Here is a 24,966-nt window from a genome sequence, read left to right as displayed (position 1 = left end):
TGGCTCTTAGGATCATTAGCTGAACTCTGGTCCCTCCCTAACCTTTTATCTGTCTTTTGTAGTATAAGTGCTCTAGGTAGAAGAGCTAGATTCTGTTAAGTTACCTTGATATTGGTGTGCTATGACTATGTTGAGTTTACTGTTTCGCAAAGTAGCTATAGCCACGTGTAGTTAGTCTAGCTGAACTTGAGGTGAGCCACGGGAGGTTAAGTGGCTGAAGCAGACAGTCTTGGTGAGAGTAGCTATCATCCTTGCAGAAAGTTCTGAGCAGCACCATACTTTATTCCTTTGAAACTGTTTTCCATGTCTTCTCTTGTATGTGGAAAAGCATTGGTGTATAATACTTCATTTAAAATCTCATATAGAATGTAGTGTTCGCTTTACTCTTGCTATTTGAAAACTTTAGGGCCACTTGCCTGTATTTCAGCACTCAGTAGAATGAGGGACGAGGGTCACAGATTCAAGGACAGCCTGAACTCAATCTTTCCAGTATCCTCCCAAGGAACTAAACAGAAAAACACTTTTAAACAGAATTTTCAGTTTTGTAGGGTGTGAAACTTAGGTCTGTTTTATTGAACTGGTTTCTGAATTAATTTGTATTCTTACTCAACTTCTAAAATTGCCAACTTATATTAGGGACATTTACCATAACAATGGCTTCTAATTGCTTAAATAATTTTTAGTTTTATTGTTCTCAAAAATGTCCATGTGGCCAGGCTTGGTGGCACACGTCTTTAATCTCAGCACTTTGGAGTCAGAGGCAGGAGTATCATAGTGAGTTCGAGATCAGCCTGGCTTACATAGCAGAATCCAGCACAGTCTAGGACAGCCTCTAGAGTTCCTCAGAAAACAAAGTAGACTGCTCAGGGTTGCACAGTGAGACCTCGACTCAAACAAATAAGAAGAGAGAGTGTGCTTATGTCATTTAATTGATTGTTTTTGTTTCTTTAAGGTCTCTTTTATTTTCTGGGGTCCATTGTTAACTTTAGTCAGGACCCAGATGTGCACTTTAAATACATTCAGGCGGCTTGCAAGACTGGGCAGATCAAAGAAGTGGAAAGAATCTGCAGAGAAAGCAACTGCTATGATCCTGAGCGAGTCAAGAACTTTCTCAAGGTAGGTGGTGTTGAGCAACATTCTTCTGGATGATTGAGGGTCAGCAGTTCTTCAAGGGTTCAGCTATGTTTGAAAATGTTTTCCTTACATTTGAAAGAAACTCTTAGCATTCTCAAACTCTATGCTGGGTTATTTTTTTTTTCTGAGCTTCAAATCTAAAACTCTGTGGTTTCTTAAGAAATAAGGAAGGAAATTAGTAAGTTAGTAAGAAGGAAAAACAGTTTCAGTTTCAAAGAATTTCCTTTTTTTAATTTTCAAAAGAAATTTTTTTTTTCCCTGAGACAAGGTCTCAGAGGTGTAGCCCTGACTATCATGGAGCTCACTATGTACATAGACCGGTCTAGACTCGAACTCACGCAGATCCGCCTGCTTCTGTCTCCCAAGTGCTGGGATTAAAGGTGCACACTACTATGCCCAGTTTAAGAAAAATGTTTTTAAAAGTTGTTTTTGATACATTTTAGAATACTTAGATCTTTCCCTGTCTGGTGACACACAGGTCAGCATTTGGGGGGCAGAGGGAGGCAGTTCTCTCTCTGAGTTCAAGGCCAGCCTGGTCTACATAGTGAGACTTCATCTCAAAATGGGGGGAGAAGGTAATCATCCCAACTCCCAGTTCTTAGAATGCTTTGATTTCCTTTCCTTTCCTTTCCTTTCCTTTCCTTTCCTTTCCTTTCCTTTCCTTTCCTTTCCTCTTTCCTTTCCTTTCCTTTCTCTTCTTTTCTTTTCTATTGGTAAGGCCCAGATGTTTTTGTCTTTTTAATTACTATTGCCTTTAAAATTTTTTTTTTATTTATTTATTATGTATACAATATTCTCTGTCTGTATGCCTGCAGGCCAGAAGAGGGCACCAGACCCCATTACAGATGGTTGTGAGCCACCATGTGGTTGCTGGGAATTGAACTCAGGACCTTTGGAAGAGCAGGCAATGCTCTTAACCTCTGAGCCATCTCTCCAGCCCTGCCTTTAAAATTTTTGTGTGGGTAGAGGGATGTGTATTAAGAGCTAGTTTCTTGCTTCTGTCATGTGAGTTCCAGGGATCAAACTCTGATTGTCACTATTGGCAACAAACACCCGTACCCTTTGAGCTGTCCTCACATACGCCTTCCAATTTTTTTTTTTTGAGCTGTAGTCTCACTTTGCAGTGTCTTGTCTGGCATTGTGTTTATAGTCATGTTTGCTCATCCTCCAGAATGCTTAAGACTATAGGTGCTGAACGATGTGCATCAGTTCTGGCTTGGGTTTCTTTTCTTTTACTCTCTCTCGCTCTTTATTTAAAAGAAAAAATATGTTTTCATTTTGTGTTGGTGATCTTGTTCTTGTACCCAGGCAAGCACATGGAGGTCAGAGGTCAACTGCTGGGAGTTAGTTATTTCTTTGCATTATGTGGGTCCTGGGTCTAGAACTCAGAGTTTTAGTCTCAGTGGCAAGCACCTTTACCTACCAATCCATCTTGCCAGCCCCAACTTAGATGTTATTATTATTTTTTTTTATCAGTTTACCTTTGGTATCATTTTCAGGATCCTTCACTATGTTAAGAAAACATCCAGGTTTACTTCTAGCATCAAATCTGCCTGAATTCGGAAAAGAAAACATTAATCATGTATGATTCATAAATCAAGAGGGGTCAAGAAAACTTGGCTGTGTGACATGAATTCTGCTGGAGAGAAGCAAAAACCACATGTGCTGGCGGGGAATATGGAGTAAAGAGTGCAGGGCTTTAGTGTACCACTTGCCCACTGTCACACAGATGAGATAATTTTACTTTTGTCTTCTGGGAGAATTACAGGTTGAGCACAAACTATTATTATATGAGAATTGCATTTCCTACTTTCCAACTATTATCACATGGAGATAGTTCATAGCTGTATTGACTGGTTCTCTTGAATTGATCTGAGCTCTGTGTTATATAGCTGAACTCATAGAGGTTTTTAATGTAACAAAATAGTCAAAGTGCTGAAATTGTCTTACATTGTAGAATGAAAGATAAACTTTATAGAGTCACATCCTAGCCTAAGTGACTTCTGGGGAGCCTAGCTAGCATGATAATGCTGAAAGTCAAACTTTCTAGGTTCCCAAATGCAAGGAGTTGTCCGCTGTTGATCTGCTAGTGTACCCACACCATCTCCAGGACAAAGCTTACTTCCTCTTGAGTATCATCACTATTTCTGGGTTTTGTTTTTTTGTTTTGTTTTGTTTTTAAATATTTATTTATTATGTATACAATATTCTGTCTGTGTGTATGCCTGCAGGCCCGAAGAGGGCACCAGACCCCATTACAGATGGTTGTGAGCCACCATATGGTTGCTGGGAATTGAACTCAAGACCTTTGGAAGAGCAGGCAATGCTCTTAACCTCTGAGCCATCTCTCCAGCCCCTTGTTTTTAATATTATTAGATTCTTAGTCAAATTTCTTTTTGTAATTACACTTATCTTTTAATTTCTCTTCAACCTTGGGAGATAATGTTTGAGTTATTTTTACGTTAAAACAGAACTAAACTTAACTATTACAACTTAAGTATGACATCCTCAAGTTTAACAAACAACATTTAGCCAGACAGTGGTGGCGCACACCTTTAATCCCAGCACTTGGGAGGCAGAGGCAGGTGGATCTATGTGATTAGAGGCCAACCTGATGTATGGAACAGGTTCTGAGACTGCCAGGGCTACACACATGGACCCTGTCTTGAAAAACTTTAAACATAAACAAAAAAACCCTCAACATTTAAGCAGATATGGGAAACTGTCGTGTGGAAATATTTTCAGAGCCATGGTCAGCTCCTTGCTCCATTACCTTACTTTCTCCATACATGCTTTGTCTCTTGCTCAGCCTCAGTCTCCCTGGGTCACTCACTGCTCCTGGAACTTGCCTGCCTGTCAGAAGCTTTGTATCTGCCCCAGACAGTTTTTCTCTAAGGCCTTCTGATTTCTTCCTTGTCCTTTGGGTTTCTGATCAATTGTCATGAGGGGTTTTTCTTAAGTTACTTGACCTAAAATAGAAACTCCCAGAGCTAGGGAGCTAGCTAACTCGGTTGCTAAAGTGCTTGCAGTGCAAGCTTGAGGGCCTGAGTTAGATCCCAAATCCTAGTGAAAACGTTGGATGTGGTGCCTGGGAACCTTTGGCAAGGTGGATCCCTTGATGAGCTCCAAGCCAGTGAAAAGACTGTCTTAAATAAAATGAATAGTGACACCTGAAGTCCTCTGGCCTCCACATCACAGAGGCAAACAATAGAATGTTTGTGCCCAGATTTTCCTTTTGTCTTGCTTTCTTTTTGCTGTAATACCCTCTGCTCTTTAAGAAAATACATCTCTTCTCATGCTGAGGCAGTTTCCTTGAGACACAGGACTGTTTACTTAAGAGCCTGATACATACTCAGCAAATAATTGTTATATTCATGTTGTAGGAAAGCTCTATATGAATTTACACAATTCTAGTTTTTGTCTTAAAATGGTTGCAAACAAGTATAATGGTTAATAGCTTAATAAATAGTTGACAATGTATAGCTAACATGAAACTGGAGAATTGCCAGTCTTGTCAAGAATGCAATAGCTAAGTGATCCGCTTGCATGCTTTCCACTAAGAGATGCAGCCTGTATTTTATGTGCACAGAAGGTTCATGTGATACACTGAGTTTTTAAATATTTATCTAGGAGGGAAAATTGGCCTGGAAACATTGCATTTGTAGAAGCAGACATCCTTTCTAGAAATGACTGAAGTAGCTGTTAGCTGTGTTTTTTGAAATAAATACTCACATTGACTTTCCTTAATGTGAACAGCCTACGGTTGAACTTTGACTTCAAATTTATAGCCTTTTTTTTTTTCAATTTTGCTTCAATTTTGTTGATATTGTCTGACCGTTTCATGGACTAATCTTCATGTAATTTATAATTGGGTAGATAGAGCCTAATCTAAAGATGCATTTTATTGTCTGGGGATATTGTTCAGTGGTAGAACACTTTTCTAGCCTAATCCCCAATACTAGAGGAAAGAAAAAGAATAAAAAGAACTATTTTATTCTAACCTCTAAAGGAAGTGGCTACCATTGGGGAAAGTCCTTGCCTGCTTAGTTTCTGTTTCCTTAGTTGACTTTTAGAGGAATCATTTATTGAGGGGTGTGTCACTGTGTATAAATGAATTCCTGATGGAAACTGTTGTTTTTTGTGCTGTACCGTATGTCTGTGGAATATAACAGGACATGTATCAGGTAATTGCCCCACACAGGTCTTACCCTTTCCTGTCTATAACATCTTTGTCAGTCTCTAGTAGGACTGTAGCTTCATCTTTGTAATGCTAAAAGCAGTTTACAATTTAAAGATGTCTTTTCTTTAAATTCTTTGTTGTTTTTAATTCATGGCCATTATCACAGTACTCTTCATAGACTTAATTATAGTAGATTGTTAGAGCCTGGGTGTATAGCTTGGTATTGGGGAGGGCTAGAAAATAAATCATTAGCTTGAAACAAATGTGAGCATTTGTGCCACCAATGTGAGGATAGTGACTAAATCAACTGCCAGATTCAGCTGAGCTATTAATGAAGTCCCATGTAGTGATTTTAAAGCCTGTGTGCTTTACTTGTGGCTCACAAATCTTAACTTGTTAATTTTTTTATTAAGGATGTGTGGGAAGGGCTTGGTATTTTGCTTGTAAATCTAAGCTTTGCTTAGTAAAATGTATTGAAATGGGGAGATGTATACTCAGCTCTGGGGTCATTTCTTTCTTTTAACAGAAGAGTCTCTGAGCATCAGCAAAGAAAAGAATCTCGTATTTTACTTAGTGCAAGCAGAAAACTGAAGCTTCTTTTTTGTTTGTTTCCCCCTCCCCACTTTTAGGAGGCAAAACTAACAGATCAGTTGCCACTTATCATCGTCTGTGATCGGTTTGACTTTGTCCATGATCTGGTGCTGTATTTATATAGAAACAATCTCCAAAAATATATAGAGATATATGTCCAGAAGGTAAATATTTTTATACCTAAATAATTTAAACCTTATCACTACAGTATTCTGAATTGTTCTTGGTGTTTTTGTGTCTGGTAAGAATGGTCTGCGAGAGTAGCTTTCGGTGTTTTTTTGTCCCAGCGGTCTTTCCTTTGATTAAAATTTTATATCCATGCCAGTATATGAAGCGTGAGAATAGAACCACTGTAGTAACAATTTTAGATTTAGGTTTTAGAAACTTTAACTTTAAGATATTCTAGCTGGGCAGTTTTGTTGTAATTGAAGCTTTTACACTTGGTAATCATTGCTGTTGTTGTTTTTGTGCTTAGCATTTGGAGCAGTTCTTAAGTGGGCTGATGAAGCCTGGGAGACTATGGGCAAGTGCTCCCAGTGCCTGCTAGACTATGAGCCCTTCTAGTTGGACTTGTGCTAAAGTCCTTCATGTGACTAGAAATTTAGATGCACAGTTTGTTGCTAATTTTTGAAAACTGGGCTTTAAGTTTTTAACTCAGCTTTGCCTATTAATGTAATGATATGTTTTATTTTCTTTTTTCCAAATACAGGTAAATCCAAGTCGACTCCCTGTGGTTATTGGAGGGTTGCTTGATGTTGACTGCTCTGAAGATGTCATTAAAAATTTGATTCTTGTTGTGAGAGGTCAATTCTCTACTGATGAGCTTGTTGCTGAAGTGGAAAAGAGAAACAGGTGTGGTACTGCTTTCACCATTAAAAGAGATGAGTCTGGAGAGTGCGGTAATAGTTGACGCTGCTCAACAGCTGATGGGACACTGACACGCTAGCTGTCAGGGTTGAAATGGTTTGGGGGGTTGTTTTTGGTTTTTCCTGTAAGGTGACGCTGGAGTTATGAGAGGACTGTGCTGTCTGTAACATAGTGTGTGGGGCTCTGTTGTTCTTACTAGATTGAAGCTGCTTCTGCCTTGGCTTGAGGCCAGAATTCATGAGGGCTGTGAGGAGCCTGCTACTCACAATGCATTAGCCAAAATATACATCGACAGTAATAACAACCCAGAGAGATTTCTTCGTGAAAACCCCTATTATGACAGTCGTGTAGTTGGAAAGTATTGTGAGAAGAGAGACCCACATCTGGCTTGTGTCGCTTACGAACGTGGTCAGTGTGACCTGGAACTCATCAATGTAAGTACTGTTTGCTGAGCATATGCAGAAGCAGCTGTATCTCTTTTCTGATTAGGAGAATCTGAGTTTTTGTCTGTTTTTAGGTATTATGGAGCAATTCTGGTTCATTTTTAAAACTTAATTGGAAAGAGAAGTAAACCTAAAAGTGCCCAAAATGTAAAGTCTGTATACGTTCCTGATTTGGCGTGTTAACCCCATTAACTTTACTTGTTCTTGTATGCTGTCATGCATCCTGAACATAAGCATTTTTTCTATGTTACATACCTCGTGAACTTGTGTCCCTTTGGACTTTATTTTCTATGAATGAAAAAGTATCTTCACATAGATACTAGCTACAACCAATATGACACTAAATATGACATTAATAGGGTACTTTGAAGAATCTGTTTTCTTTCAATGTTATCAGATTTGTGTGTAGTTCAGTATCATAAATGTATCCTCTCTCTTTAGTTTTTATTCTGAGTCAGTTCTTAGAAATGTATTTTTTTTTAAAGATTTATTTATTATGTATACAACTTTCTGCCTCCATGTATACCCACACGCCAGAGGAGGGCGCCAGATCTCATTACAGATGGTTTGGAGCCACCATGTAGTTGCTGGGAATTGAACTCAGGACCTCTGGAACAGCAGACGGTGCTCTTAACCACTGAGCCATCTCTCCAGCCCCTAGAAATGTATTTTTTAAGGACAGATACCTTTGCTAAAACTCAATTTTATTGGTGAAATAAAATGCATAACCAAATTTTCCATTGTAAAGAGAACAATTAAGTGGCTATCAGTATATCACAGTGTTACATAGTCACTACTCTTTCCCACTTTCCCGGCCTTCATCATTGAGGAAGGACACCCTCTTTTCAGTAAAGCTTCTCCATACTCTCGATTCTCATAGACTCTCTCAAATGCCAAACCACATTCAACCCTTGTTGATTTGCCTGTTCTGTATTTTTTTAAACTAAAATATTTATATTTTGTACACGTGTATGTAGAGGTCAGAGGACAGTTGTGGGAATCTGTTGTCTCTTAGGAACTAGACTTGGGTCATCAGCCTTGGTGACTGATGCCTTTGCATACTGAGCCATCTTGCTGACCTCTATGCATTTTGTATAGATGTATAGTCTCCTTTCCCCTCATGTCATGCTGGGAGAGCACTGCATCACCTGAGCTACGTGCCTGGCCAAAAGTAAAGCATTTCTCATTTTTGTTTCCTTGTATCACTTCCTAACTCTTCGACTGCACTCAAGTTCTCTGTGACTGGATATAGATCATACATTTCTACTCAGAATGTGTCCTAAGTCACGGTTGTCCCATGTTTCTGCATTCAGAAGCACATTATAAACAGATGCGCATGCTCTGTGGGCCGTGCACATTTCCTTTTCTTCCCCCACTCTGCTTAGCCTCCATGAAGCTTCAGCCCTTTCTCCTGGTTGTATGAACACTGGGCTGGTATGAGCAAGGCCCTGGGTATAATCCCTAGCACTGGAAAAAAAACTTCTGTCATATTTATCAGCCTGGGTTCATAGATTCTTGTTTTACTCTTTATAGTCATGGCTCTTTGTAGTTGGAATTTTCTTTGGGCTGCCAATCAGCTCCTAAATAAAGAAACAGAAACTTATTATTAATGTCAATTATGAATGCCCGGCCTTAGCTTAGGCTTGTCCCGCCAGCTCTTTTTACTTAACTTGTTTCTATTTATCTGCACTTTGCCTCGGGGCTTTTTACCTTTCATTCTGTGTGTCCTACTTTCCTGCTTCCTCTGTGTCTGTCTGCCAGGACCCTGGCCTCTTCTTGGTCTCTTTTTCTTTCTTTCTTTTTTTTTTTTTTTTTTTTAAGCCTAAATCCTCCTCCTACTTACTCACCTTGCCTGGAAGTCCCACTTATACCTCCTTGATATGGGATGTCCTGTATATTTGGGTCTGGGCTGCTGGGAAACTAAAGTAAAGCCTCCATTTACACCTCCTCCCCTTACTATTGGCCATTCAGCTTTTTAGTAGACTAATCAGGTGCCCTAGGCAGGCAAGGTAAAAGAGCAGCACATCTTTAAGTGGTTAAACAAATATTCCGCAACAACTGTTGCTTCTGTTGGCACTCAGATGGTCGCCTGATTTGTTGGGGCACTTCATTCCTGATAATTAATACAGCAGGATCACTCTGTAACTTTCCAAGCTTAGAGTTGCTCATTTTTCCAGGAGACCCCCACCCTTTCTAGCAAAGGATGCCATTAGCAACCAAGTTCTATACTGGAGATAAATTTGTTTCTAGAATCACTTCAGTGATCAGATCCAAGAAACTTAATTATGTATGTACATACATACTTTCAAAGGTTTTGCATATCTATATGCAAATACATAGAAAGTAAGTATGTAAGAGTAGTTAATAAAATGCTAAAAGAAAGCTTTGGAGATAACCAGCCCTGTATTAAAGTATAACACAAAGCTTATAACTTAAAGTCATACAATACTAATGTTTGAACATCGAAAATAAGCTGAGTATGGTATTGCATGTCTGTAATTCCAGCATTTGAGAAGTGAGGCAGGGGGGATAGGAATTTGAAGCTCTGGTATATGAAACCACCATCTCAAAAAAATAAACTAATGTAATATTGGGATGCTTTTTTTAAAGCCCCTAAAAATTCTTTTTTTTTTCCATTGTTGAGTTTCAGTGAGTACATCTGACTGTGGCATTCCCAAGACTCTATAGAAGTAATAGATGTCTTACAGAACCAAGAGTCGGCAAGTTTGCAGATGACGTTCAGTCTTCTATAGTCTTTACTTCTTGTGTTGACATTAACCCTTGCTATTTTAATTAGGTTTGTAATGAGAATTCCCTCTTCAAAAGCCTTTCCCGCTACCTGGTCCGTCGAAAAGATCCAGAATTGTGGGGTAGTGTGCTACTGGAAAGTAATCCATACAGAAGACCACTAATTGACCAGGTAAAAATGGCAAAAGTGTTTCTCTTCTTTTTGGCTTGGAATACTTTCACTATATACCCAGATACTCAAATGAGTCATATAGGACTATAGTGGAAAGCAGAAAAAGTGAAAGAACATTAAAATTCTGCTATGTAAATGTAAAATTATACAGATATATATTAAATATAAGGAAAGAAATCTAAAACAATTATCTTAAATTCATCATCTTTAATTAAAGAAAATAAATTAGGATTGACTATAAATAATTACCTGACCACATGACTAAATTGAAGATATTTAAAATATGTCTTCATGTAAGTCAACACCCAGTGAGGATTGATAATACAAAATACAAAAAATCCAAGTAATTTTTTGGGGGGGAGGAGGAAAATACGACTTATGCCTGAAGTCCCAGCACTTAGTTGTTTGAGAGAGGAAGAATGTGAATTTGAGTTCATCTTGAGCTATGACTGTATCATGATCCTATCTCCAAGTATCATGGAGATGGTTCCATCTGCAAGTGTGAAGACGTGAGTTCACATCCCTAGCATCCACATGCAAGCTGGGCTTAGGAGCCCCTGTATTGAACCGCCATGGTAGGTCTATAGGAAGATCTCTGGTACATCCTGGTAAGCCAGTCCAGTCAAATGGATGAGCCCTAGCTTTAGGGAGAGACTTTTATCAAAAATAAAGTGGAGAAGTAACTGGGTAAGACAGGTGGTAACAACCTTTGATGCATGCACATGTTCCTACACACATGCACACAACCACAGGAATAGTACATAATAGCACACACAGTGCCCAATTCAGTGATAGTAAGTTAACTAAAGAACCACAGCACCACAGTTGAAGTTTTTATACCTATATGATATTGAAATCTCAAATTTAAAGTGCTAATTATTACTTATTATTATAATGATTCTTAAATTCTTCTGGTAGACAAGTAGGTACAACATTTTGAAGAGCAGATTACTACCTCTGAGTTTTCCACTAACCCCAGGAAGCATTTCCAAAGCACCTTCCCAAGTAGATAGATACAAAGCTTCCTGCAATCATTGTGGCATCTGGGCTTATGAAAGTAGCCAAAACCAGGGTTGTTCATTTTATAATCTGTATCTGGGATTTGAAAATAAGAAGCCATTAAGTAATAGTGATAAGTGTTATTATGGATAGTGTTTTATCAGAGGAAAGTAAGAATTATGTAATTGCTAATGTCAGTAGCATAATTAGAAACAATGTGTTCATGTGTATTTGTGTACAAAGATCATTGAGTAGTAAATTAGAGGTAGTTTCCTCCTATTTGAGATTTTCTAAGGAGAAGTTATCTAAGTTATTCTTACTAGGCAATATATTGTTAAGAAGACCTTGGGTTTTTTTGTTTTTGTTTTTATAACTATACCATGTATATCCTCTGTAGGTGGTACAGACAGCCTTGTCTGAAACTCAGGACCCAGAAGAAGTGTCAGTAACTGTGAAGGCTTTTATGACAGCAGATCTTCCTAATGAACTCATTGAACTGCTGGAGAAAATTGTACTTGATAACTCTGTATTCAGTGAACACAGGTACGCTTCCAGAGGACCGCACTGAATTTCTGCTCAGTCTTTCAATGTGACCTATTGGTTTGGGGGAGGAACAGAAAATAAATTAGAGGCAGTTTCTGCTACTCTCCTAATACTCTTACCTCTTCTCGCCCTGTCCCCTGAGACAAAGACCCTCTAGTGCCTTACTGGCTATTCCTTGCCACTGATACGCTTTTTAAACATTGTGGTTGATTATCTTGGTTTCTAAAGGAATCTGCAAAATCTCCTCATCCTCACTGCAATTAAGGCTGATCGAACACGTGTTATGGAGTATATTAACCGCCTGGATAATTATGATGCTCCAGATATTGCTAACATTGCCATCAGCAATGAACTGTTTGAAGAAGCGTTTGCTATTTTCCGGAAGTTTGATGTCAATACTTCAGCAGTTCAGGTAGATAAATTAATATAATAACTACAATGCCTTCTCTTGATGTAAAGAATGTATTGTCCTATTAGGGTGTGTACAGATTGCTATCACAGTAGAATCATAAATAATCATAAATGCTATCAGTTTAAACATATAAGATCCTTTTTACTGTAACACCAATTCAAAAATGTTGCCCAGGTCTTAATTGAACATATTGGAAACCTGGATCGTGCATATGAGTTTGCTGAACGCTGCAATGAGCCTGCTGTTTGGAGTCAACTTGCAAAAGCTCAGTTGCAGAAAGGAATGGTGAAGGAAGCCATTGATTCTTACATCAAAGCTGATGATCCTTCATCCTACATGGAAGTTGTTCAGGCTGCCAACACCAGTGGTATGATTTCTAATCTTTATGTATTTGACACCTCAGAAAATTACTAAGCCATGTATTTGGGTATCTTAACTTTTAATTGTGTAGAGGTTCAATACTTCTTGATTACTTGTGAAAACTTTCAGCCCAGCATCTTAATCCAGCTAAACACTGACTGCATTGTGTGAATTTAGAAGATCTATGGAGAAGGTTAATTTTAGTTTGAAGTCTGATAAAATCGTGATAGAGCTCTGATATATAACTTTTAAGTGTGTGGCAAAGGTATCAGATATTCTTTGGGTCAATAATAATACAGGCATATAATGAAATTTTTATACTTTTGGGCATATCCATTTTTATGTGTTGTTCTGTGTACTTCTTCTTTGAAAAGGGAGTTAAATTGGTGAAGTGATGTACATATGCCATCGTAGCAGTTGGGAAGCTGAGACAGGAGGCCTTAAGTTCATGGACAGCCTGGGTATCATCCTCATCATAATGTGTGTGTGTTTGTTTAGTGGGATGCTTGTATGTAGATACTGTAAAGGCCAGAGGACAAGCTCTGTTTTTACTTCTCAGGCACTATCCACTAAAAGACAGGGTGTCTTGTTGGCCTGGGTGTAAAGTAATTTAGGCCAGCTGACCAGCAAGCATAAACATAAATGTAGCATGATACTCTCTCAAAAAGAAAAAAAATGTAGGGGGCACAAATAGCAGATCTTACATATTTGGTTGGAAATATAAAATAAGGATGCTAATTTATGGCTTATTTGTTTATTTAGGAAACTGGGAAGAACTGGTGAAGTATTTGCAGATGGCACGAAAGAAGGCTCGAGAGTCCTATGTGGAGACAGAATTGATATTTGCACTGGCTAAAACAAACCGCCTTGCAGAATTAGAAGAGTTCATCAATGGGCCAAATAATGCTCATATTCAGCAAGTGGGTTCCTGTTTTAAGTGTGTGTGTGTGTGTGTGTGTGTTTAGTGGGATGCTTGTATGTAGGTGCATACAAAGGCCAGAGGACAAGCTCTGTTTTTACCTCTCAGGCACTATCCACTTTAAAAACAAAACAAAAAGCAGGGTATCTTGTTGGCCTGGGTGTCAATAAGTAGTTTAGGCCAGCTGGCCAGCAAGTGTAAAGATTGCTCTGTCACTGCGTCGGTGTTGGAATCACAAGCATACCATCACACCTGGCTTTTTATGTGGGTGGTGGGTATTAAACTCTGATCCTGATGTTTGTAAGGCAAGCAAGCACTTTTCTAACTGAATTATCTTACTATCTTCACACATTAAACATACATGAAAGTCAGTGATTGAATAACTTTGTTGTTTTGGAAGAATCAACATTTTAGAGAGAGACAGAGTGTATATGTGTTCAGTGCAAAGATAGGAATTTGAAAGAAGGATTGAGCTGAGACTTACATTTTACTGATTGTGGATTTCCTTTGTCCCTAGGTTGGTGACCGTTGCTATGATGAAAAAATGTATGATGCTGCAAAGCTGTTGTACAATAATGTTTCTAACTTTGGACGCTTGGCATCTACCCTTGTTCACCTTGGTGAATATCAGGCAGCAGTTGATGGTGCTAGAAAAGCTAATAGTACCCGGACCTGGAAGGAGGTAATCTAAACCCAAGTTTGAATGATGACTTAAGTTTTCTGTTTGAAAATTCTATTTCTATTGTTGAGTTGGAATAATCATCTACATTTACATTTGAATTCTCATAATGAAAAATGTTTATTCTAGGTCTGCTTTGCCTGTGTAGATGGAAAAGAGTTTCGTCTTGCTCAGATGTGTGGACTTCATATTGTAGTACATGCAGATGAGTTAGAGGAACTTATCAACTACTATCAGGTAATGAACACCAGGACTTCATATGAATTGAGACCTTTGCATACATGTTCTCTCCTCTAATTGCTTATTTCTCTGTTTAGGATCGTGGATACTTCGAAGAACTCATCACCATGTTGGAAGCAGCCTTGGGACTGGAACGAGCTCACATGGGAATGTTTACTGAACTAGCTATTCTGTATTCTAAATTCAAACCACAGAAAATGAGGGAACACCTGGAGTTGTTCTGGTCAAGAGTGAATATTCCTAAGGTAACCAGTCTTCACCACTGCCAGGCAACTCTAATAATTTAAAACACCATGCTTCTCATTAGGCTGATAGGTAGCAGAAGTTAGATTTACATGTTAAGCCACTGGTCTTTCTTATGCAGGTGCTGAGAGCTGCAGAACAAGCTCATCTTTGGGCAGAGCTGGTGTTCCTGTATGACAAGTATGAAGAATATGATAATGCCATAATCACCATGATGAATCATCCCACCGATGCCTGGAAGGAAGGGCAGTTCAAGGATATCATCACCAAGGTATGTACCCTCGGGTATGGGCTGTGGAAGGAGAAAGCTCATTGGGGGAGCAACTGACTTTTAATGCATGGGTTTCTCCTACTTTAGGTGGCCAATGTGGAACTCTACTACAGAGCAATCCAGTTCTACTTAGAATTCAAGCCTCTGTTGTTAAATGACTTGCTCATGGTGCTGTCTCCACGGTTGGATCACACTCGTGCAGTCAATTATTTCAGCAAGGTAACCATTTTAAACTGAACTTCATAGTGAAGATTTTGCCGTGCTTGGATAGCAGTTGTCCTAGGCCTTCTACAATGTGGCTACCTTTCTAAGAAACTTTATCTTAAAGGTTAAACAGCTACCACTGGTGAAACCATATTTGCGCTCCGTCCAGAACCACAACAACAAGTCTGTAAATGAATCACTGAACAACCTCTTTATTACGGAAGAAGATTACCAGGTAAAACCTATGAATTCTTGTAAATACTTAAGACATTAGGTCCTGATTAGGCTTAAAGTTGGCTTTAAACAGATTCTGTAGTAAAAGTTCCTGTTATCCTTACGTTTATAAAAGAGCAGAAGCGTGGGTGCCTAGGTTCTTTCAGTTAGTCTTTAAAACTTACTTGCTCTTAAGTGGACTTAACTGATTATTACTTTTTTTACATAATATCTTAGTATTTGTCTTTTAAGGTAATTGCCTTTTTTAGTTTCACTTATTCTTGACCTGACTGGAACTTGCTTGGTAGTCCAGGCTTGCCTCAGACGCAGGCATCTGGCTCACCATGATTTTCCTTTAGGCTCAGAGCCAAATCTGTAAGAGTGAATATCATGTTAAATTATATGAATAGTTTCCTGACAGCGTAAGTTCTTGTCCATATTACATATTCCTTGAGTTCCATAGCTATTCAAGTTAGTATCGATACTGGAAACCTTGGAGAAAATTGTGCCTTTAGAAAATTGTACAGTGCATTTGAGGATTTTATTTATTGTTTTAGAAGTAGATGAAGAAAGTTCACACCTGAACATAGGCTACAACTTTTGTAGTTTGATGCTTGAATCTATGTTGCTATGTTTTATGCTGTCATCTAATTGCCTACATCAAAATGAATTGTGCAAAATAAATGTTAAACTGAAAGCCTTTAGTTGACTTTTGAATGACTTTGTCTCATCTCTTAAGGCTCTGCGAACATCAATAGATGCTTATGACAACTTTGACAATATCTCACTTGCTCAGCGTTTGGAAAAACATGAACTCATTGAATTCAGAAGAATTGCTGCTTATCTCTTCAAAGGCAACAATCGCTGGAAACAGAGCGTAGAGCTGTGCAAGAAAGACAGCCTTTACAAGGTTGATAAAGTGGGGGTGGTATCTTTACAAGTGATGTTATCGAGCTGTTAGTTCCATGGGTATGAGAATTGGTAGTGTGATTCCCTTTTGTGAATGTGGTCTTTGAGTGGTTTGTGGGGTTTTTTTTTGTTTTGTTTTGTTTTGTTTTTACTTTTAGGACTGGTTTAAGTCAGCATAATTGGGTTAACCTCTGCCCTTCATTGTTTCCTCTGAATAGGACGCAATGCAGTATGCCTCTGAATCTAAAGATACAGAATTGGCTGAAGAACTCCTACAGTGGTTTTTGCAGGAAGAAAAAAGAGAGTGCTTCGGGGCTTGTCTCTTTACCTGTTATGATCTCTTAAGGCCAGATGTCGTCCTGGAAACTGCATGGAGGCACAATATCATGGATTTCGCCATGCCCTATTTCATCCAGGTTATGAAGGAATATTTGACCAAGGTAATGATGGTCAGAAGTATATTCAGAACTCGTAATTTTGAGGATATTTACAATTCTACGTGCATATTTTTTATTCTTTTTCTCAAATAGAAATTATTGATCATAAAATGTTCTTATTACATGGAATTTTTCTTAAGAGATAACAGATGCCATGACTAGGAAGGGAACTCAAACTTGTCATTGTTTACCCTCTATATTCTTAAAGTGAATAGCACTTTTTGTTTTAATGTTTGGAATCTTTTAAAATAGCATTTTAAAATTAACTCCTATAACCTAGATTTCCATGTATACTTCTATAGATTACCTTTGTTTGGTTCCTGACTTCATGTCTTTACCTGTTTCCCATGGGAAAACTGCATCGTATAAACAGCCTGTTAATAATCATCACAGATTTTTTGATAATCAGATACCTAATTTTAAAAAACCATAGGTAATTTTCAGTTAACTATGTTTCCTAAATACACATTAAATAAACTGAAGATACAGCCACCTTATAAAATTTACTGTTCATTTTAGCATCTCCTTTTGATGTTAGAATAGTTTTTGCTTGCCCTGAGTTACTAGATATGCATAGACAATGTAAATGATTTTGAAAGATCAATTTTGTCAGAGCAAATCAAGCTTAAAATTGAAGTCTCACTTCTGATCTCTTCAGCGTGTCTGAATACAAGCGGGGAAACACTACTAACGCCTTCAGTGTAGAGAGATTTCCCTTAGGGGATCACATATCTCATGTTGCACCTAGATTTTTTTTTTTAAGGAGTAATATTTTATATGTAAGTTCAGTGTCATTAAACAGTTACCACAGCTTAGCCATAGGGGAGACGAGCTTCTTTTCTTATGCATAATACCACCTTTTGAGACCTGGCTGCTGTTAACCTAAGTGCTGTCCATTACTAGCCATTAAACTGCTTCCTTTCACACTGACTTAGCATAAATACTTCTGCAGTGAGCTTTGAAGTTAAAAGGGATTCTCAATTTTGCTTCCGTATGCCCTTTACTTCCACTTCGCTCCTACCTTTTTTAGTGGGTACATGTTTCTCCCTTGAACCTTTGTTGCTGATTCTACCTTTTTATGCTCGATATGGAATTTGATTTTTTTTCTAAGCTGCACCTTCTGAATTCCTTTGCAGGTTGATGCAATAAAGGAAAAGGTGAAAGTTGATTGTTTTCCATCTTTAAGTCTGGAGGACTAAGTCTAAGGAATTTGCATGATTTTTTTCCTTCCTTTTCTACACTGCTGCTGCTGCTTTTCCCCCAATAAATTTTCACTAAGCCTCTGCAAGTCCCTTGAAACATAACTATAATAGAGCTGTAGGACATTAGTAGATGTTTGCTACTAATCGGCTAATAGGCTTTAGGAAGGGCAGGAGGCTAATCAGTAGTTGGTTCACAGTCTCTCTTTAATATATTATTAAAACTGAGCATGGTGAGTTTCAATATTAATTCCAAACTATCAGGGTATCTGGACCGTAGTAGGACTCTCTTAATATTTGAAATAAATTAAAACATCTTTTTTATTTTGTGAGCTTGCCTGACAGTTGTTGAACTTATATCTGTATGTACATGCCCTAAGAGGCTTTTGGAGTTCTGTGGGGCTTTTTTTGTTTGTTTGTTTTCTGGGGTTTTTGTGGTATTGAAGGACTGTGATCCAGTTTCTGATCTCTTGATTCTTACTAATTTTTTTTTGCTGAAAGTAGATACAAGAGATACTAGCTGCTTCAGAAGAGACTTTCCTCATGTTTCTCCAGGTGTCCAGTTCTCATGGTGCTAGTCCATTTTTAAGAGGAACCAAAATCTTTTCAATCATGAGAGAGCCAAGCTTACTGTAACTGTTGCTAAGCAACATGGATTGTTAATATTTATAACAAGGCAATATTAACACCTATCTGTAAGAAGGCATGCCTTTGAAACTACCTAAAATTTGCTGTCTTGTTGATTAGTTGGCTCAATATCCAAGAATGCCAAATTTAGGCACCATTTGGTTGCTGCTTTCTTCACTGGCTTGTCTCCATCCCAGTATAAACAAAACAAACTTTAAAACTTAAGCCTGGTGTAAAATTATGGCTAGGGAGGGGTGGGAAGTAAAGGAGTGTTAAATTTAAATGAACTTGGGTGGGTCCAATGCTTTGGGATTCTGTTCATCAGACTGGAGTCACCACTGGAACTTAGGGCAAACCTGAGTAAAATGCATTGTGTGTGAGACCCTTCAGCAGCTAGTAAGCAAGGCAGTTAGAAAGCGTGTGTGTGAAAAATGGGTAATTGAACTGTAGTGTTATGCGTTGTTTTAAATCAAGCATGTACAAGTCATTGCGATTACATCATACTACTCCGAAACATAGAGCATTGCTGTGGCTGTGTGTGTTTCTTGAGAGCCTGTATGGCACCAGTCATCTTCAGATCTCACTTCTTGCTTCAGTACTTTTGCCTTTTTTTCATGCACACATACACCGAAATAACTGACTGCATGTTGACTTTACTCTGCAGCATATTGCAGTCTTTGTGGAAAAGCCTTTTGCATTTTAGTGGATTTCCAATATTACCAATGGAACTGATTTCAGTGACATAATTATGTTTCATTTTTCTTCTTCAATCTGAAGATCAGAAACTTTTGTTACAGCTCTTAACAAAAGCTTATGTTCATAAAAGCCTTCTCCGATTTTTCTTTTTGTGCAATCTAAATTGGGCTATTAAATAAAAATTGGATGTTCCTGTGCCAGAGGCTGTCTTATTATATAAACATCAACAATTTTGCGTATGTTGGTGTTTCTCCTCTGGGATTTGTGTTTTTCTTCCTCCCTCCCAGCCTATGTCAATGACTGGGCAATTGGATAATGCTGGCTCTTTTAATCTCCTATGGTGTTTCTCTAGCAGACCTGTGTTCAACATTTAATCAGACATTAACTTTTATATGTGTCTGTTTACTTAAGTTTTTTTTTCCTTGAAAGTCTGGAGATGTATTATGCAGTGCTGGGTTTTTTGTTTTCATTTTTCCTCTTTATCTTAGAAATTATTTATATGCAGGTGTCCATGTTTCCTGTATAGCTTTTGTAGACTAGCCTCACATATTAGCTAGGTTAGCAAACCCCACATGACCTTGATGGCATAGCTGTTCTTAAATTCTACAGATGAATCACTTTTCTTGTAAATTTGGATGCCAAATAATGGGTACTTCACATGATCTTTACATTCCATGGTAGTCTTTACTTTGATAGTAGGATAATTTGTGACATGATTATAGTATAGGCTATAAAATAAGAAACTAGTATGTGAAAGCAAACCACCACCACATGCCGACTTAAACCAGTCCTGAAAGTAAAAAAAACAACTGACTTAAATACCACATTCACAAAAGGGATACACAGTTTCTCCTCCCCTGCAAAAAAACCCCACAAACCTTGAAACAAAACAAAGCAAACCCATTTTCCTATGGTAGACAAACTACTGAAGCTTACTTCTTAGAAGTCCTTTAACAAGACTGGGTTAGACCCAGATTACTTTTAACATGTAGCAATTAGAGTAAGTCTAAAACATTGTCTTGAGCTGTTTCAGCTGGGACAGGCACTTGGCTGTCAAGCCTGAGTGATGCTTGATTCTGTCCCGAGGACCCACATGGTAGAACGAGAAAACTGACTTCTGCAAATTGCCCTGCACCCTCTTCATGCACCATGGCACCTGTTTGTCATCCCCTGCCCCCAAATAAGTACATGTAATTTTTACAATTACAAAAAATACTGTCCTAACAACCCTCTGTGCCTGTGTGTATACTCACAGATGCTATTTTAAATTTCCAGTAGAACATGGGGTCTGCTTTAACATTTTAAAAAGATCTAGTTTTCACAACTGTTTCACGGATCTACATGTCTGCTCATGTGCCTCCTCCACCTCACCTCTCCACATTGTCTTTTGGAAGAATATATGCAGTTCCTCTCTGCACTCACAATCTTACCACACTTTTGGCCTTAAAAGCAATACATAGAACACTGAGATTTGAAATTTAGTTGTAGAGAAAAACTGGTTCAAATGCCAACTTTTAAATATAGTTTGAAATATAATTATAGGCGAGTGTAAAGGCAATAGAAGTATGTGGTACAGAGGATTCTGTAATGCCAGAATCCTGGTATTTTTCTCAGTGTGTGTCCCAGACTTACAGGATGAAATTATGTTAGCCCCGCAGAGAACTTCCAGCTTCTTTCAGCCCCATTTTCTAGAGAAGGAAATCTAATGGATGAAAAAGTGGTTTGGAAGCCCCCACCTAGCTGGGTAATAGCCATCCTGCCCTTCAGTCGTACACTGAGACTGATACTATCTGATAGTGCCTGCTTTGATTAGCTGGTATACAGAAGCCATTTATTTCTTTGGCTTCATCAAAAGAGCCAGGTCAGGCAATCCTAGTTACTTCTTAAAGACATGTACCATTAATCTTTGCATTTTGTCTCAGACAACTAAGGAAGATGGTATTATACAGTCAGATTGAAAATGGAGCTCCTTGAGACTGCTCAACCTGTAAATATAAGCCTCAGCAGGAGCTGTGCACAGTTGGCAGGGAAGCTTATCCTGCTCAAGTACTTAATCTAGCCATTAGATTCAATTCACTTTTTTTGCAAACCTATTCGCTTGGGGAAGGAAGTCTTGATGGTTCGTGAGTTCTTGTTACCTCTGATAGTGTGTACACTTCCTTCTCACTTCCTCCCTTGCTCAGGCTGCATCCCAGCATGTCCAGTCTTAGCCTGGTGTGAGCTCTTAATGCATTTATAAACCCCTCCTGCCTGAGGGGTTTTAACGACAGTGCTGAAAACCACCCTTACTGAAGTATGAATATTGCCATTGAATTTGATGGGGTCTGAGAATGTTCTTGCCAGTCTGTTTTATTTTGACAGAATTTAACATACTAAGGCTTTTCCACTCTCTGCCATAAACCTAAGTTTGTAATGCTTTTGAGATTCTAACTAACATGATTTCTTTTTCTCTAGGTGGATAAATTAGATGCTTCAGAGTCATTGAGAAAAGAAGAAGAACAAGCTACAGAGACACAGCCCATCGTTTATGGTAATCTGTCTCTTTTTAAGTTAGACCCTTCTTAAATGTAGCAAACTGAGTTAAGGAATAGTCCTCCCAGCTTTTAGCATTTTCTCCTGAGGACCATTTAAAACTCTTTGATGTTTTCCACTCTAATAATCTTCCATGCATAGAATATCTCAAAAATAGTCATTAAAGATGGTCTAGGTTGCCAGGCAGTAGTGGCGCTCGCCTTTAATCCCAGCAATCGGGAGGTAGATGCAGGTGGATCTCTGTGAGTTCGAGGCCAGCCTGGTCTTCAGAGTGAGTTCCAGGACAGGCTCCAAAGCTACAGAGAAACCCTGTCTTGAAAAACCAAAAATACAAAAAACAAAAAAAATAATGTTGCCAGTTGTTTCTCTAAGTCAGTAAGAAAGAAACAACAATGAATTCTGATTTTAGAAGAATCAATATGCCATGGATGTCTTCAGTGTGCTTTGCATAAGGACTCCATCCTCACTTTAAATCTGTCTAGGACAGAGAATGGAGGTTGAGTTTCCATTTGAGAACTTTCCAGAGAGGTACAACGTCCAAATCCTAAAGTATTTAAAGCAGTTGACTTCCTCTTCTACTAGCCTGTGTGGGTTACTTATCCTTTGTATTTCATGCTTGGTGAACATTGGGTTTGAGGAGTATGATTAAAAGTTTTATAGCCAGATGTTTTTTAGAAGGAAGTATAAAATTATGACCATTTTTGTCTCAGACAACTAACGAAAATGACAATATAGGAATCATTATTATTATTATTATTATTATTATTACAGATAAACTGTTTGGAGGAATTTAGAGGACAGGGTAGTTTTGATGAAGGACTGGTTAGACCTAACATGTTAAATAAGGTTTGACATCTTTGAAGTAGGGAAAAAAATGATAGTTGTGGTTATTTAGTAGGTATCTACAGACTGGGCCTTCATGACGTTTGAGTGAACTAGAGTTAGAATTTTCAGGGTAATCTAGGGGTGATTCTTTGGTAAGCCAGTTTCCAAAAAACCCCAAAACTCACTTACTGAAGACAATTTTGGTTGTACCACAAGAAAGGAGTCCATTGTGCTGGGAGAAAGATAGCTTCTGTTCTAGCGGGAGATGATTTGCAGGGCTAGGGAGGTATTGTGTTTCTCTCTCTAAAAGTTCTTTACGTGTCATGTTTTCTTTATGTGGTCAGCAACTATTTCAGCTTCATCAACAAGTATTTGATAGAAGGTATATATGTTCTCATGTTTTTCATGCCTAATGCATTGCATATCTAGTGCATATTTGAATGTGTTTTTTCTATTGCTGTCTCTAAATTAGCGCTGGATTCTTTGCTAGAACCATATTAGGTTTTATTACCATTCAGATGTTTAGAATCAGAGATTTAAATTAACAACTTGAAAAGTTTTCCTGTGCTAAAATTTTAGTCACTAAATGTAATGTGTATTATGTAATAGGCTTGTTGGCAGATGTATGGCCTGATAAATGTCAAATGTGCATGTGTTACTGCTTTAAATATAGGATGTTGTGGCCCTCAGTCCTGCACCATTGGCTTTTTTTTTTAAGGCAGGAACCTTCTCAGAGTGAGACTATTCCAAACCGGGACAGTCGAAAGTGCCCCCCACAACTTAATCAGTGGATTGTGATTGCGCTGCTAGAGTGGGAAAGATGATAGTGCTAAACCTAGGTGCTAACAGACTCTCCTCCTCTGTGTCACTTTTAGGTCAGCCCCAGCTGATGCTAACAGCAGGACCCAGTGTGGCAGTCCCTCCCCAGGCACCTTTTGGTTATGGTTACACTGCACCACCATATGGGCAGCCACAGCCTGGCTTTGGGTACAGCATGTAAGATGGAAGCTGATCCTGTAGTCTCCTATTTTCATACTGAAGCATCGTCTACCCACTTCTCAGTTTATAAACGGGGAAACAGGCAACGTGTTCTCGTAACCTTTATTTCATGAAGGACTACTTTTTTGTTTCTAACTATAGACTTGGATCGCCTATGTTAAAACCTTATTTTCACATTCCGCATCATTAGAACTTCTTTTCAAAGGGGAATAGTATTCATGTGGGCTTTTTTCTCCCCCCTCATTCTTTGAAGAACTGCTTACTATTCAATCTCTTGTGAAGAACCTGATTTGCACTCTGTAGTGTTTAAAGAAACAAAGAAACTCTAATACTGAATCTCTTAAATTTAGTGTATGTAAACAGCTTTCAATATGTATTGTCTAAATGCATTTAAATCTCTTTTATTCAAAGAAAAGCTAAAGTGAAAATACTGGTATGTGACCATGCAAGACTGTCAATGCCAACAAAGACAACACTAATCAGCATATGCTACATTGGATCACAGCGCTCTCCAAATTATTTGAAAAATGCATACAGACAACTTGCCTGATGATTTTTAAATGAGCATAAAAGGCCCTTTAACCTATGCAGGTTTCCCCATTGCGCATATAGAAATGCTAGTGTGTTTTGCTCACTTCATGTGTAACAGGTGCCCTCATGTTGTGCTGTATCCTGTGCTTTTTCTGTGGGACCATTCCATTCAGGAACAAAGAGCACCATGATTCCACACGTGTGTATTTACTAACCCTTCCCTGAGGTTTGTGTATGTTGGATATTGTGGTGTTTTAGATCACTGAGTGTACAGAAGAGAGAATTCAAACAAAATATTGTTGTTCTTCAGTTTTGTTTGTGGAATTTGAAATTACTCCAATTTAAAATAAATTACTGGACTGTGGAAATAACATGTAGAACTGCAGTTTTAATTAACTACATCTCACACCAGAAGAACGGAGGTTTCCATGGTTTCATACTGGATGCTGCAGGAGCATTACAGGGTGTCACAGAGGGAATTATGGAGAACGTCGTGCATTATGTCATTTACATGCGTTGAGAAAGTTTATGCTTTAGTCTTAAAAGCAGTTTCTAAATTAAATACTGGGCTACTTGTATGTTCCCAGAATTTTAGCATTTTCACCTAACTAAATCGTGTTACATTAACTTGAAATAAAAGTGTATTTTTAAAAGTAGTTAGCATGACATTTCTTATCATGAGCTTAAAGGGTACCAAATTTAAATATTTGCCATGGCTAAAAATACTAAATTTATTTCATTAAGACTCAATTCTCTACCTTAGTGCCTAGCTTATGTTGCTCTATAACACTCAGGCAAATTACCTAAGCTTCAGTTTTTTTTTTTTCTTAGAAAAACTTAAAACACACACAGCCATAGGAAATTAGTATTAACGTGAAAACCATTTGTTCAGGCCAGAGCTACACAGTGTTCCCAGATCTCTATCTGCCTTTCCTCATAAAGAATCAAGAGATATATAAGTCACCTTGTTAACTTTTCCTGTACTTGTGGAAT

General features: G+C 38.2%; 1 protein-coding gene across 2 annotated transcripts in view; it reads left to right on the top strand.

The window, feature by feature from the left end:
- Cltc (clathrin heavy chain) overlaps positions 1-24,420 on the top strand; it is a 66,585-nt gene extending 42,165 nt beyond the window's left edge. Inside the window, exons 14-33 of one of the 2 annotated variants that reach the window (XM_057773465.1) lie at positions 953-1,116; positions 5,944-6,069; positions 6,615-6,757; positions 6,972-7,206; positions 10,013-10,135; positions 11,532-11,677; positions 11,906-12,089; positions 12,264-12,456; positions 13,212-13,369; positions 13,886-14,050; positions 14,177-14,284; positions 14,365-14,532; positions 14,652-14,801; positions 14,889-15,020; positions 15,130-15,240; positions 15,958-16,128; positions 16,346-16,567; positions 17,701-17,721; positions 21,541-21,616; positions 23,319-24,420. In XM_057773465.1, coding sequence (XP_057629448.1) covers positions 953-1,116; positions 5,944-6,069; positions 6,615-6,757; positions 6,972-7,206; positions 10,013-10,135; positions 11,532-11,677; positions 11,906-12,089; positions 12,264-12,456; positions 13,212-13,369; positions 13,886-14,050; positions 14,177-14,284; positions 14,365-14,532; positions 14,652-14,801; positions 14,889-15,020; positions 15,130-15,240; positions 15,958-16,128; positions 16,346-16,567; positions 17,701-17,721; positions 21,541-21,616; positions 23,319-23,443 — 2,921 coding nt within the window. In that variant the 3' untranslated portion in view covers positions 23,444-24,420. The remainder of the gene's footprint in view (positions 1-952; positions 1,117-5,943; positions 6,070-6,614; positions 6,758-6,971; positions 7,207-10,012; positions 10,136-11,531; positions 11,678-11,905; positions 12,090-12,263; positions 12,457-13,211; positions 13,370-13,885; positions 14,051-14,176; positions 14,285-14,364; positions 14,533-14,651; positions 14,802-14,888; positions 15,021-15,129; positions 15,241-15,957; positions 16,129-16,345; positions 16,568-17,700; positions 17,722-21,540; positions 21,617-23,318) is intronic. The other variant, XM_057773466.1, reaches the window with a different exon arrangement.
- The last annotated feature ends 546 nt before the right edge of the window (positions 24,421-24,966 follow it).

Source organism: Chionomys nivalis, chromosome 7, assembly GCF_950005125.1.
Source record: "Chionomys nivalis chromosome 7, mChiNiv1.1, whole genome shotgun sequence".
NCBI classification, from domain to species: domain Eukaryota; kingdom Metazoa; phylum Chordata; class Mammalia; order Rodentia; family Cricetidae; genus Chionomys; species Chionomys nivalis.
This window is presented reverse-complemented; position numbering and strand designations above follow the sequence as displayed.